We start from the raw sequence: 13991 nt of genomic DNA, 5'->3' as shown, positions 1-13991 counted from the left end.
TGATCCTTTGGAGTCATGTTTCCTTGATTTTTTATGTTCCTTGAAGTCTCGCATTGCCATGTTCACATTTGAATAAGTAGTCGCCTACTCTAATCTTTACTAACCTGCTTTGGGTGAGAGATATCTTCATCTGTCAATCCATCTAGGAATTCTGAGGCTTTCTCAGATCTTTTCTATGGATGTGCTTGATCCACACTTCTTATTCCTTCTTGGAAGGGAAATTCTTAAGATCATATGCCTTCTCTTAATCCCACAAAGCCAGGCCAGGTGTTGGCAGCCTCTTGTTTGTTTTTCCTAGAGTAATTCCTAAAAATCCTGTCCTGCAGTTATACTGGTGTTCTATGCTTGCTTACTAGCTCTTGGCAAAGGCTCACTCTGGCTCTTCACAGGAGTATACATTGGGAGCCCAGCCACGGGGGTAGGGGAGGATTTAGTGGGGTGGAGGATGGGAGTGGGATGTGGGTAAGGTACACAGAGCAGTGGGGGTGCCCATGAGTCAGTTAGGGAGACCCATAGAACAGGCATCTCCAGAGACTTGTAGGGGAGTTTCCTGATGGAGTCAGCTAGTCAGTGAGTAGGGAGAACAATGAAGCAGTTAGTAGCATCCTTGAGAATTCTAAGCCTTTGCTGCTGTATTTCCAGCCTCTCCCAGCTCTGCAGGTTGCCTTAATTATCTGGGCGAGGCAAGAAAGAAATAGGCCTCTTGGGCAGCATCCTGTTCAACTAAGGAAGTCAAGTGCTCACACACTCTCACTTTCCCCTACAGGAGAAATCGCAGACCATGGGAGCCAGGGGTGTCTCTCCTGGCACTAAGCCATATTGCCTTGGGGAAAGAATGACATGGGCAAAGTGAAACTGCTACTCTCTTCAATGTGTCTATTCTTAGATTTTTTTTTTTCCTCCAAACAGTCTGCTGGAACTTCTCTACTGGACTCCTGGACTTTCACAAGGTACCCCTATCTCCCAAATCGATGTTCTGTGGGCGTGGGGGGATAATGGTAGAGAACTGTTCTGCCATTTTGCTGACATCACTGTCCTGTACCTTTTTTTTCTAACATAAGCATTTAAGGTTTAAAACTTCCATCTAAGTTCTGCTTTATACTGCATCCCAAAATTTTGATATATTGTTACTTTAATTCAGTTCAAAATATTTTCTAATTTCCCCTGTGATTTCTTTTATGACCCATGGGTTATTTAGAAGTATGTAGTTTAATTTCTAAGTATTTGAAGACTTTCCAGATATTTTTCATTTACTGATTAGTAACTTCATTCCACTTTGGTTAGAGAACTCAGTTGGCATGATTCCAATTCTCTTAAAGTTACTGAAACTTGTTTTATGGCCCAGCATATGGCCATGTTAGTGAATGTTCTGTGAGCACTTAAAAAGAACATGTATTCTGCCACCGTTGTTAGAATCTCCAATTAATGTCAAATAGATCAATTTGGTTGATAATGTTGTTATAGCTTTCTATATCTCGGGTGTTTTATTTATTTATTTGTTTTTTTGTTTGTTTATTTATTTATTTATTTATTATTTTTTAGGCAAGGCAACCCTTGGTTGACCTCACAGATTGCAAAGACCTTGTCAGTTTACAATTTCTTATTTTTTTATTTTTTTTATTTTTTTACGCCTACAGCACCTAGTCTTCCTAGGTGGTCTACTAACCAGGTCCTACCCTGCTTAGCTTCCAAGATCAGACGGAATCGGGCTTGTTCAGGGTAGCATGGCTGTAGACTCGGGTGTGTGTTTTTAAATAGTTTTTTTTTTTTTTTATCATTTTCTTTTATCTTTTCCTCTCACTCTCCTTTTCTTTATCTTTTTGTTCTTTACATTTTACAGGGTAGAATACATGAACATCTTGAAAAATAACCTAACACAGAAATTAAAATTTAAAAAGAAATGAAAAGATGAAAAAGGAAATAGGGTGCATGTAGTCAAGCAAGAATAAAAAATTCTACCTAAGAATTAAATTTATATGGTGTAACAGAACTGATACTGATTAGGTATATAATACAACATGTTTACCTCTCTTGCTCTCTTTTTAATCTTTCTGGTTTATCTATCAAACTCTTATCTCAAGATAAAGATATAGTGACAAAAGAGAAAAAGTGAGTCAAAAAGAAAATGAGCCAATGATAGAACTGTCACACAGAAAGAAAGCTAATGAAAACATGAGGGAAGATGTTAACAATAAATCCATGTTAAGAGAATTAAAATATCATTAAAAATACCATCATCTCCTTTTCAAATAGAACATTTTTCCTTAGAATAGAAGCAATAGATATAAGGAAGGCTACTCTAAAGGCAAACTTTGTCTAAATCACCACTTAGGCGAAGAAACATAAGTGATCCTCTAGATCAAGCAATAGCAAACTGTAACCCACAGCCAAAACCAGTCTGCTGCCTGATTTTGTAAATAAAGTTTTATTAGAACAGCTTCGCCACTCATTTACATATTGTCTATGGCTGCTTTTGCACTATAACAGCAGTCGATTAGTTACAACAGAGACTGTGTGGTCCAGGAAACCTAAACTGTTTATTATCTAGCCCTGCTCAAGACCAGAGTGCTATCTAGCAGAATTCTCTCTGATGATAGAAGTGTTCTAATCTGCAAAGTTCAATATGGTAGCTACTTGCCACATGTAGCTATTGAGTACTTGAAATATAGCTAATGCAACTGAAATACTAAATTTTTAAATGTAATTAATTTTAAGTAATTGAAATAGCCACATGTGGCTAGCAGCTACAGTGTAGGATGGCATAGCTTTAGATCAAAGATATAATCTCTTTCTCAAGCAGCAGAACTAGTCCTAGAATTCAAGTTTTCCAATATCAAGCTTAGTGTTTTACCCACTAAATCAAGGACTCCTTCTGCTACTTTCTGTGGTTTATTTTCAGCTCTTGGCATTTATTTCTACAGAGGGCCCTCTATATCTGAGTAATCATTTTCTCCATTCCTTGAAATTATCAAATTGCTATGAGGGAAGATAGAGTCTTCGAAATAGGAAAATTCTTACTCAAGAACATCTAAAAATTTGACCTAATCAAACATCCCTCCCTGCTCATTAACATGGAGTCTTTCTCAACCATTAAATCGAAATCTCTTGATTCTTGGTCAGTTTACCACTGGTAATTGATGTTGAAATAGCCAAGAATAAAATGGAAAAACACTACAAACTGATTACAAAGTCATAGTGCACAGATGTAGGACTTCTTGAAGTCATATATTGAAATAATATTGGAGAAATGCTTGAAGCACCAGTGAAGCCACTGATGAGCAAGAAACTGACAGGGAAAACTAAAACTGTTAACCACCCCTCCCAAAAAACCAAAATGATTTGACTATGAAAGGATTAATAGAAGACCTAGGGAAAACTTATAATGCTTCTCAAATTTTTGGAAAAAAGACCTCCCTCGAGGTCGTGGTGCAAAAAAAAACCCCTCTGAGATAAAAGATGTCCTATATACTGTCATACAACTGTCAGAAAAATTAGGCCAAAAAAAACCACGTTTTATTCAGTCTTTTGCTGTCCTAGAAATTAGTGTATGTTTCAATTAGAACCTAAACATAATACTGTTTAGGAAAGAGTTAACATAGCAGGCTTGATTGCTAAACAGAAAGGCTCCTTGCAAGGTTAGCCTTTAGCTGGAATCTGTGCACTTGGGTGGCAAATAGTATCCTATGCTGATATAAAACTTTCCTTAATTGATAAGGACGGTTCACTGTGTTTAAAATGTCCACCCAAGCAATGTGGTTTGTGCTTCTGGGAGTCTGGAATCTGGTATGTGCTAGACAGAGATGGTGCCTACATGACTAACCCCCAACATAAATTTGGGGCATTGAGTTTGTAATGAGCTTCCCTGGATGGAAATATTGCATTTATGTTGCTACATTTTCATTGCTGGTGGAAGGTAACCTCTGTGTGACCTGTCATGAAGAAGAGAGCATAATAAAGTTTTCACAACGACACTTCCAGACTCCAAAGATGTCTTTTTGTCTGATGACCAATTGTATAACCTTAATACATTGCTGTAATAAATCTTAGCCATGAGTGCAATATGCTGAGATTTTTAAGTTCTTTTAAGAAATTTACAAATTTAAGGGTAGTATTGGGGGCCCCCTTATTTTCTTAGATTTATATTGCATTTTTTGGGATACTGTCCAAAAATCTGATTTTCTCATTATAAAATGTTCACCCTTATTCAAGGGGTTTCACTTTAAGTGGTCTTTTTCTTATACAAATAACCAGTAGTTCATCACTTTAATGATTATTCCTGTTTGCTTTCTCCATTTTGGGATCACATAACCTTGAGATTTTGTCTATTCTTTCTTAATTTAAATAATGTAAAAGCTAAAGAGCTTCTTTGGTCAAAAGAAGCCACCTTGGACTTTAGCCTAACCATCTGATATTATTCTTAAACATTAGTTTACATCTTTTATCTCTGAAAATAATTAATTCAATAATACTATTCCTTCACATGACTACATTTAGGCTGAAAATAGTGGGTATATACTTTCATAAAATTAAATAAAAATCACCAGGCTCTTAAAATATATATAAATAGGTGTTAGTGAGAGAGCCAAGAAATTTTTTACATGAGCCCTCGTTTTATATAGTTGTTGGTGGTTTCCTTAACTATTTTTTAAAACCAATAATTATACCTGAAATCCATATTGCCCACTGATAAGAGTTTTCTCCTAAGGTTTGTCAAACAAAAACATGACTTTAAAAATCTGAAGAATTTTAAAGTCTAGATTTGAAATTCAGTGTTAATGAAATTTGACTCTAGTAATTTTCTAATGGTATGTTTATTCTCTTATGGTATGGTAATTCTCTTATGGTATGTTTACCACACTGCCTGATTAAGAAAAACAAAGGAGAAAAATAAACAACGAACCCCCAAGAAACAATAAACTTGTGTTTTTACCCATTTCTTTGAAACCTCAAACCCACTGGGAAATTCTGAGTTAAAAAAATCTAGCTGTCACATTATCACTTTAATTACCCTTTTATGCACAATAGTAAATCATTTAAGACAATTAAAAATGGAATGTATTAGATTTATAGCCTGTGCTTACTCTGAGCCCTTCTATTTTATTCTGACTTACATGAATTATGTAATGAAGAGACAATGGAAAAATGATTCGTTAGGAAATATATTGATTTTCCAATTTATACACAATATCTATCTTTGTTTGTAATTCTAAGCATTTTAAAAATCATTTGTTTTAAGGAATCGCTTTAGTTCTCAGTTCAAAATATCTTCATTTTCTTCATTTATTTTTCTAAGAAAAAGTAACAGGAACCAAAACTGATGGGTACTGTACCTTTAAATGATTGTTTGCAACAGCATCATGTAAAGGCAGAATTCCATCCAGATTTTCACAATTAACATTAGCACCAGCTTTTAACAACTCTACAATTATATCCTTAGATCCTTCACTAGATGCCTTATGCAGTGGTGTCCAACCTAAAAAAGGAGAAAGAAAAAAACAAGATAAGCTGCTGCTTAGAAATCAACATTCGTATAATATATTCATTATTAAGTTTATTTGCACTAATGGAATATCTATGTTGATTCAAATGTATATACTAAGTATTGGTTAAGAAATAATACTGACATACAACTATGGTCTTAAAATGTGTAAGTTTCATTTTTTAAAACAGATCAATCTCATCGAAACTACTGGTCTATACAAATTCCAAAACAGAGCACTCACAGAGCGTAAAATATAATGGGACCAGAGTAAACACTAACCACGTCAATTTGTTTCAACTAAGATTAAAATAGAGTAAGATCATATCTGACTTTCCTATTTGTATCTTTGCATTGTCACATTTCTCTTTAAAATGACATTTGATTCTTCAATCAAGCTTTGAGTTTTTCCCTCTAGGATTCCTTACACAAGATTCTTTTATGCTGAGCAAAATGTTAGAAGATCAATTGAAAATGGGAGATTTAAAATAAAAAGGGAGGGGAGACAAAAGGAACAGTAGAAAGAGAGGAGGAAAGGGAAGAACAGACAAGAAGATGGGAGAAATTTTCATTCTCTCCAAAGTCAGGGAATGGTATTAAGGCCTCTAAGGAAAAAAACCTAAATAAAGTTTTCCTTAATCCCCATTCTGTAGACTCTCCTGGAATGCTTCCAAATGCATGTTAAAAACTGTTTTGAAGGTTATTTTAGCAATTAGTGGGAACTAAGATAAATCTTACTATTCAACTAATATATTATTTAAAAAAAGACTGTTCCAAGTTAACAGCCAGGTTCAAAATGGGGTTATGTGTGAAATGTGTATTTAGTGAGTTCAAATTATAAGGGCAAAATTAAAAGAATCCAAACCTGCATTATCTTTCAAATTCACATCTGCTCCAGATTCTATTAGAGCTTTCACCAGAGACAAATTTCCTCTTCTGGCAGCCAAATGAAGCTGGCTTTCCCCTCTGGCATTCCTCTTACTGATCCCAGCTGTTTTCTTTTCTGTAAGATTGCCAAGCAAAACCGAGGTGTTAATTATTATAAAGGAGCTTAGAAAATACATATCAACTTCCTCAAAATATCCTAGGTAGGTCTACTACACAGAAACATATATCAATTAATATTACCATTACTGTTTTAAAATATAACTTGTGGAGAAATTATAGGGTTTTAAGTACATTACTTCAAATTCATTCTAGTAGTTGCTCACTCTTATATGCTTGATTAAAATAAACTTGCTTCAGTTCTATATGCATTTAACTCTCAGTAGTCCTCTAGCAATGGATAAATTTCTTCTTAACACAAATTGTGATTTTATAAAAATTCTCTTTCTACAGCTCTTCTCTATCTTGATGGGTGTGTTTCTGATCACATAAGATGTCAAGTACTATGTCCTATTGGTTTATCTTTCTTTCATAAAAAATGCAGTATAATATCATTATCTAAAGATTCTTTTTTTATCTTTTCCTTACAAGTTAGATTTAAGTTGGAGCTAAAAACAATGAACTGGTCTGTGTTTTTTTCCCTATTTTCTCCCAAAACCATGCTAAAATGACAGTAAAAAATTTTTAAAAATATATCAAGAAAACAGAAGAGGAAACAATATAAAGGACAAAAATGTCAACATATTTGGGGAACTGGAATGTCACTGATGGAGAAGAGTTAACTGACTTGGCAGAGTGAGTCATGCTCCAACTCAAGTGCCTGCAAAAGGATTTGCAGCATAAGGGAGCCAATCTGAACCCAGGCATCCAGCACTTGAGAGAAACAGGTACCATGAAAGACAGCATGTTTGAACAGGGCTGGAAATAGGGAGACTGACTAAAAAAAAAACATATATATAAAAGTTGAAACTCCAAGTTGCCTTTCTCACCCCCAAACTGCCTGGCATCCATTTCATTAACCCCAGTTCCCGATCCCCAAGCCAGGAACCTCGAGGTTTATTTTCTGTAGAAACTGCATCAGAGAAGTTCAGACTAAGATACAAGGCAAAGTAGAGAAGTAGGGTGATGAAACAGAAAAGAATATTCATTAAACCAGTAGTTCTCAAAGTGAGTCCCAGATCAGCAATATCAGTATAACCTGGGAAACTTGTTAGAAATGCAGATTCTTCAGCCCACCCTAAGCCTACTTTCGATGGCAGACTTTAAGATGGCTACTAATGATCCTTACCTCCTGGTATTTATAGTCTTGCATATTCCCCTCCTCTTGAAAAATTTGCTTTTAACCAACAGAATACCTCAATATCGAGTGTATTTCCTTGATTAGGTTACAAAAGATAACATTTTCTGTATTGTTGGTAGACTTGCTCTATTGCCTTTGGCTTGCATATTTTGATGAAGCAAGTGGCCACCTTAAAAGAGCCCATGCAGCATAAAACTGAGGATAACCACAGGATGGCCACAACCCCCAAGGAACTGAATTCTGCCATAATTACATGAGCTTGAAAGTGGATTCTTCCCTAGTTGAGCCTTCAGATGAGGCCAACACCTTGACTGTAGCCTGTGAAAGATCCCGAGCAGAGAACCAGGCTAATCCATTCCCTGACCTACAGAAACTGTAAGGTAATAAAGGTGTGCTGTTTGAAATTACTAAGTTTGTGATAATTTGTTATACATTAATAAATAACTAATATATCTACTGCATCAGGACTCCTAAGGGTAGAGTCCAGCAACCTGTGCTTTAATGGACTTTCCAGGTAATTTAGACACAAGATAAGGTTTGAGAAATGCTGCATTAAACCATGAGACACTTACCCTGCCCTATTTCCTAAATGCCAGCAACCAGGCATATAACTTCAGGGCAAGAGATAAAAAGATTAGAGAATTACTAACAGATGGATTCTTTGGTTATAATGACTTACAGGGAAGACTGACAGCCTCACCTCTATCTTTCATTCACGTCCAAACAAAAACATATTGCTCTTTAGAAATTCTTTATTGAAAAAGTAAAAACATATTATAGATTATATATTTCAGATTATATGTAATATGTATTTCATATTATATATAGACTATATTTTTTAAATGATAAAATATCTAAGATGGTAGGCTTGCAGACTATAAGTTTGAATTGAAAAATCTCTCCCAATAATTGTTATTGTGGATTGTACAAATTTTCTCACTTTGTTCCTAGTGTGTTTATAGCAAAGAACGTAGGCATGTGATAAACATTTAAGGGTAAAAATTGAAAAACCGCTCAATGTTACTGTCATCATAAGCTTCTACAGTATTTAACTGAAATTTGAAACAAAATCTGGCAGAAACTAGAAAAGGAACAAATGGGATTAACACTAAAATTCTTTATAAAGTCGACTATAAAAGCTGAGTAATTCTTAATAGCATTACACTTTATATTTAATAAAGATTTAATTATTCATTAAGAAAGTATTATGCTGTTAAGAAATACTCAGCTGTCTGTTCCTTTGTATATGACCTGTTTTTTCTTCTCTAGAAGTTTTCAGGATCTTCTTTGTTCTGAATATCACAGTGAGATGTCTTGTTTATTGTAGTGGACACTTTCTGAGACTTTTCAGTATGGAAACTTCTGCCCTTCATTTCTTGAATTATTTCTTTGGTGATTTCCTATTTTCACTGTTCTCTCTGGATATCCCAGAGTAATCTTCTAATTTTCTTATCTTTGTCTTATTTTCCAGTTTTCTCTATTTTTATTCTTTATAGGAGAGTTGGAAAACTTCACTTTCCAACCCTGTTATAGATGTTTACATTTAAAAAAAATTGTTAGTGTATTTTTAACACCTAAGAGCTCTCTGTATTGTTCTCTGTTCTTTCTTTTCTATGCCCTTTTTTATTTTTTACATTTTAGATATATCTTGATTCTTGAATTATTTGTTTCTTCTGGGTTCCTTTGGTCTGTTTAGATTAATTTGATGTCTCTTATATTGGTTTTTTCTACAAATACTTGTTGATTTTGGGCTATCTGTTCATTTTTGGCTAAAAGAGAGAGAAATTAAAGTGCTGACTGGAAATCTGTGGAGAATAAGGGGAGCCAACAAAGCTGAGGACTTGGTTTAATCACCTTTGGGTGATCAAGAGGTACGCTGGCCTTTGTGTTAGTTAATTACCAGATGTCAGTATTTGGAATTCTCTCCTCTTGGGCAGTTCAATGTATTTATTAGTTTAATCAATATTTATTTAGGTACTGTGCTCTAAAAAAAAAAAAAAATAAGATGAAACAGAAATTCATTATCTCATAGTTCTGGAGACCAGAGGTCTTAATCCAAGATGTTGGCAGGGCTGCACTTCCTCTGGAAACTCTAAGGAAGAATCCATTCTTGACTCTACCAACTTCTGATGGGTATCAGCATTCCTTGACTTCCTTGGCTTTTGGCTACATTGCCTCTCTGCCTCCATCTTCACATCGTCCTCTCTCCTGTGTGTCTCAAATCTCCCTCTGTTTTAATTTTTACGAGAATAGTTCTCATTAGATTCAGGGCCCATCTGAATATTCCAGGATGATCTCGTCTCAAGATCCTTAACTTAATTACATCTGCAAAGCTTTTTTCTAAACAATGTAATATTCACAATTTTATATAAGATAATATCACAGGTTCCAGGGCTTAGGACAAGGACATTTGTTTTTGGGGGCCACCATTCAACCCACTGCAGGAGGTAGATAGAAGAAAGGCTTCAATTTACATGAAAGGAAGACAATGGGAGAAGATTTACAGAGAATGTCTAATTCAATGCCCTTCCTACCTCTTACTAGACAGTAGATAAATCCACTTTTCAGTGCTTAATATTTAACTCAAAGTGGTCCAGCCCATTGTTCACCACAGAACTAGCTCCAAGAATTATATCAAAGGACAGTTAGCTTGTCCATATTGCCAAACACATACAATTCATTCATATGACACAAAGAAATGAGTGGCTATGCTTCTTTAATTTCCCTTATGTTAAAAGGGCGCAGTGAAAGTATCTAAGAGATTTGACAGAGTTCACCTCTGATGTCCTCACTCAATATTCTTGCTGTCTCTGCTGTTTATTTTATCTCCTCTAATGTACAAATTAGAAGTCATAGGCAAAAGTATGACAAGAATATATTTGAAGACTAAAATTCTCAAGTGATGCTTTATAGTAAAACATCTGAAAAACACAGATGAAATAAAAACTTAGTGAATGACTATAAAAATAAATGGTAAATATGAAAGTTTAGAAATTCTCTAGAGTAGAGTAGATAGCTGGGCTTGATCATGTAAATGTTACCTATACAAGTTTAGGAATACAAACCTTTGCTGCAGGCAGCTTTCAAGAAATTTTGTCTTTTCCTGAAGTTCTGAACTTTTTTGTGTTCTTGGATGTTAGTAGATATGCAAATTTCTGAATCTGTTTTTTCTTTTTCCTCCTCACAATTTATTATAATGTTTTCATCTCCATTGATATTATTAGCTAATTCCTCATCTGAAAAACAAACATTTTGCAATATTAGTGTGGTAGGACTCCATACTGTTCCAAGTTTCTGTTCCTAGCAGAACTGTTTGGTTTTTTTTAAGGGATGGAATTCTTTAAAATGTTTTTATATAATAAATTAGTTTGCTAGATGCAACTCTGATGGGAATACAGTGAATTGTTGAAATAAATGGAACTAACAATTTCCTGCGGTGAAATTGTTAGGTTTCATGATACTAAGAGAAGTTTATACTACAAATAAACCTTAAAAATTGATAGAAATATTGTTTATTAACTTCTGTGAATATCAATTTCGCAACCAACTTTGATAATAATGGTTTGACTCTCAAAGTAAATACTATTACTTAACTAATTAACAGCATCTCAAAATTATGGCCCACATGTCCTCATTCTTGTCAGTTTGGGTAGAGACAGTAAAATTCAGTTGGAAATTTCTATAAAATAACTAAATCTATAGGAAATGTGTAAATCACGCACTACTACTAATACCTGGTTGGTGAGAAATTTCCTTCTCTTCTCTTTGATTAAGTTGTGAGATGCTGATCAGTCCTTTATTCACATTGTCAGTAGGATGAAAATCTATATTATGTATGATTCCACCATTTGGAAGGCTTTGTCTCCTTTTTTCAACTTCAGTTGTTTTTATTACTTGAGAATGAACAACTGTGGATAAAGGCCCATTTGAAGATCTTGGTTTTTGGCCTTTGTCAGTTGTTTTTATTACTTGAGAATGAACAACTGTGGATAAAGGCCCATTTGAAGATCTTGGTTTTTGGCCTTTCCTATTAGTGCCTTCATTCTTATTCACCTTTTCCACAATATGTGTATCTGTTTGATTCATTAAAGGAGTTGGTGTTTTGGGGCTACAATCCAGAGGCCTTTTGAATTGTTCCATATGACTAATCAACTCTGGAACTTCATGTGTTGAAATTGTCCTTGTACAAGCCAGAGAAGTATGATCAGGATTCCCATGTAGGTGATCAAAAGAAGTGTCATACATGCATTGTTCATAATTTGCAACATGTGGTTCAGAAACTGCTCTATTATCTGAATTAGAAAAATTAACAGCTTCTTGTTGTGGAAGTATGCTTAGGCTGCCTGCTTTTAACTCATCTTCCTGTGAAAAATGGTCTTCAGAAGGTAAAAACTGTTGAAAATCCATTTCTTCTCTATTTGGCAAATTTTCTTTATAATTATAGTGGCTTTTGCAACCTGTAGAACATATTATCTTTTTAGATGTAACAGTCTTCTCAGAGGTACAGCAATCACCATGATTATCATCATTAAAAGTTTCCCACTTACTAAAGCTCTCTTTTTCACCAGAGTTACTGTTTTCATGATATTTACAAAGACTAATATACTGTTGTTCTTGGTGAGTATTAGGCTGCTGATCTGTAGTAATAACTGGTAGCTCGATTTCTTTATATAAAGAAAGTCCTGAGAAAGAAGCAGCTTTGGCTTGATCAATGGGTTCCAATTCCAAGAATTTTATTTCTTGATTATCTGATAAATCCAGGCTCTTAGTATGCTTCTCTCTGGGAACTGAATAAGCCTCAATATTGTTACTGAATCCATTTTTCAGGCCTGACAGAGCTGGGCTACAAGGTTTACGTGACTCTTCTGGAAGGTCATCAAGGGTTTGGAGAATATGTTGCTGAGGAATAATCCATCTGTTTATTCTTCTGGAAGAAGAGATGGCTATTGTCTTTCTTGGATTGCTTTCTTGGATTGCATTATCCACTTGAGTACTTTTATGTTGTGTGTTTCTTCTTCCTTTGTATTTAGACATATTTGTGCTGGGAATTTTGACATTATGGAGATTGTCCTTTCTGAATCCTGTAGAGTATATCTGATTAAGAACTGATTGCTGATGCTTGGATTTACCAGATTTCGTGTTTCTGAAATCCCTTTGGTAATGTTCATATACATCTTCTTTCTTTATAAACAAACTCTCTTTGCTTCCTTTATCAATTTTTATATGTTCTGGATTCTGTCTGTTGGAATTTTCATCACAAATAAATCCAATGCAATTTTTAGAAGTGAATTTTCGTTTCTATAGAAACAAAATATATAGTTAGCTTTATTTTCAGCTGTAGCCTTACACTCCATTCTGGACTATTCATAAATCAAACTATTATTCCAGTCAATTTTATAATTTGATCTAACCATAGGGCATGCTGGGATATATACAACTTGATACTTCAGAAAAGTAGACAAATAGAAGAAAAGCAAATGTAAGAGACTCAGACTCAGTATGTGTACTAATCTTTATTTTCTGTTATATATTTGAATTTTTTGCCACTATATCAATCTTATGAAATATAATAAAAAATTTAATCTACTTAATTTTCATAGGTTCTTGAAATAATCAAGATAAAAATTTCCTTACTTTATAAGAATGCTTTAGAAACACTCTTCTCTCCCAATTGTTATATAGATAGAGCTAGAATTAAAGTTTTTTCCTCTGGTATCTGTGAGAGACTATAGACAGGGCAGCAGAAGAAGGGATTTAAAAACAAGAAAACATGTATGTTCCCAAACTGATCTGTATGGAAGGATCATTCTGGGCTGCTGAAATTAAAACAGGGACACTGCTTCCTCTCACTCACCACAACCCAAGCACCAGATGAAGAGTTACTGCCCATCCTGTGAAGTTTAAGGGATGGCTAGACACCTCTGACGCTTGTACTGTGTTCAGACTGGGGGAAATGTGACATGGTTGATAAACCACATGCCTCTATGAAGAGGAGGAAAAAGGAAATGTCTAACAATACATTAGTGTTCTCAGATATGCTACATTTACTCAACCGCTTCCCAAATTAACAGTCCAGAACCTTCTGATTCTCATGTAATTATTCCAAAGTGTCTTAAAAGTAAGATGAAGTCACTGTTCCTGATGCATGCTTCAGCAGTCTTTTCTCTTTGATGATGTACAAAATAACCAGTGACTACATTCTGTTAATATGTTTATTGCTAAACAGAGATATACCTTGTGCTGGTGTGCATCCTCTATGTCTAGTGGGTCATTGCTATTCTTTTGAGCTGTAAACAAAAAAAGAAAATAAAAAAGATAGCCTCCAGT

The 13991-nt window shown here is 34.6% G+C and overlaps 1 protein-coding gene across 1 annotated transcript in view; it reads right to left on the bottom strand.

Annotated features, from left to right (window-relative positions):
- ANKRD31 (ankyrin repeat domain 31) overlaps positions 1-13991 on the bottom strand; it is a 110064-nt gene that overhangs the window by 33740 nt on the left and 62333 nt on the right. The window contains exons 14-18 of the mRNA XM_023520411.1: positions 11691-12962; positions 11399-11627; positions 10730-10900; positions 6345-6482; positions 5304-5473 (exon numbers count right to left, since the gene is read on the bottom strand). Of these exons, the coding sequence (XP_023376179.1) occupies positions 5304-5473; positions 6345-6482; positions 10730-10900; positions 11399-11627; positions 11691-12962 (1980 nt within the window). The remainder of the gene's footprint in view (positions 1-5303; positions 5474-6344; positions 6483-10729; positions 10901-11398; positions 11628-11690; positions 12963-13991) is intronic.

Source organism: Pteropus vampyrus, unplaced genomic scaffold (assembly GCF_000151845.1).
Source record: "Pteropus vampyrus isolate Shadow unplaced genomic scaffold, Pvam_2.0 Scaffold262, whole genome shotgun sequence".
Classification (NCBI taxonomy): Eukaryota; Metazoa; Chordata; class Mammalia; order Chiroptera; family Pteropodidae; genus Pteropus; species Pteropus vampyrus.
The sequence above is the reverse complement of the archived record's forward strand: the minus strand, read 5'-3'. Positions and strand labels throughout refer to the sequence as shown.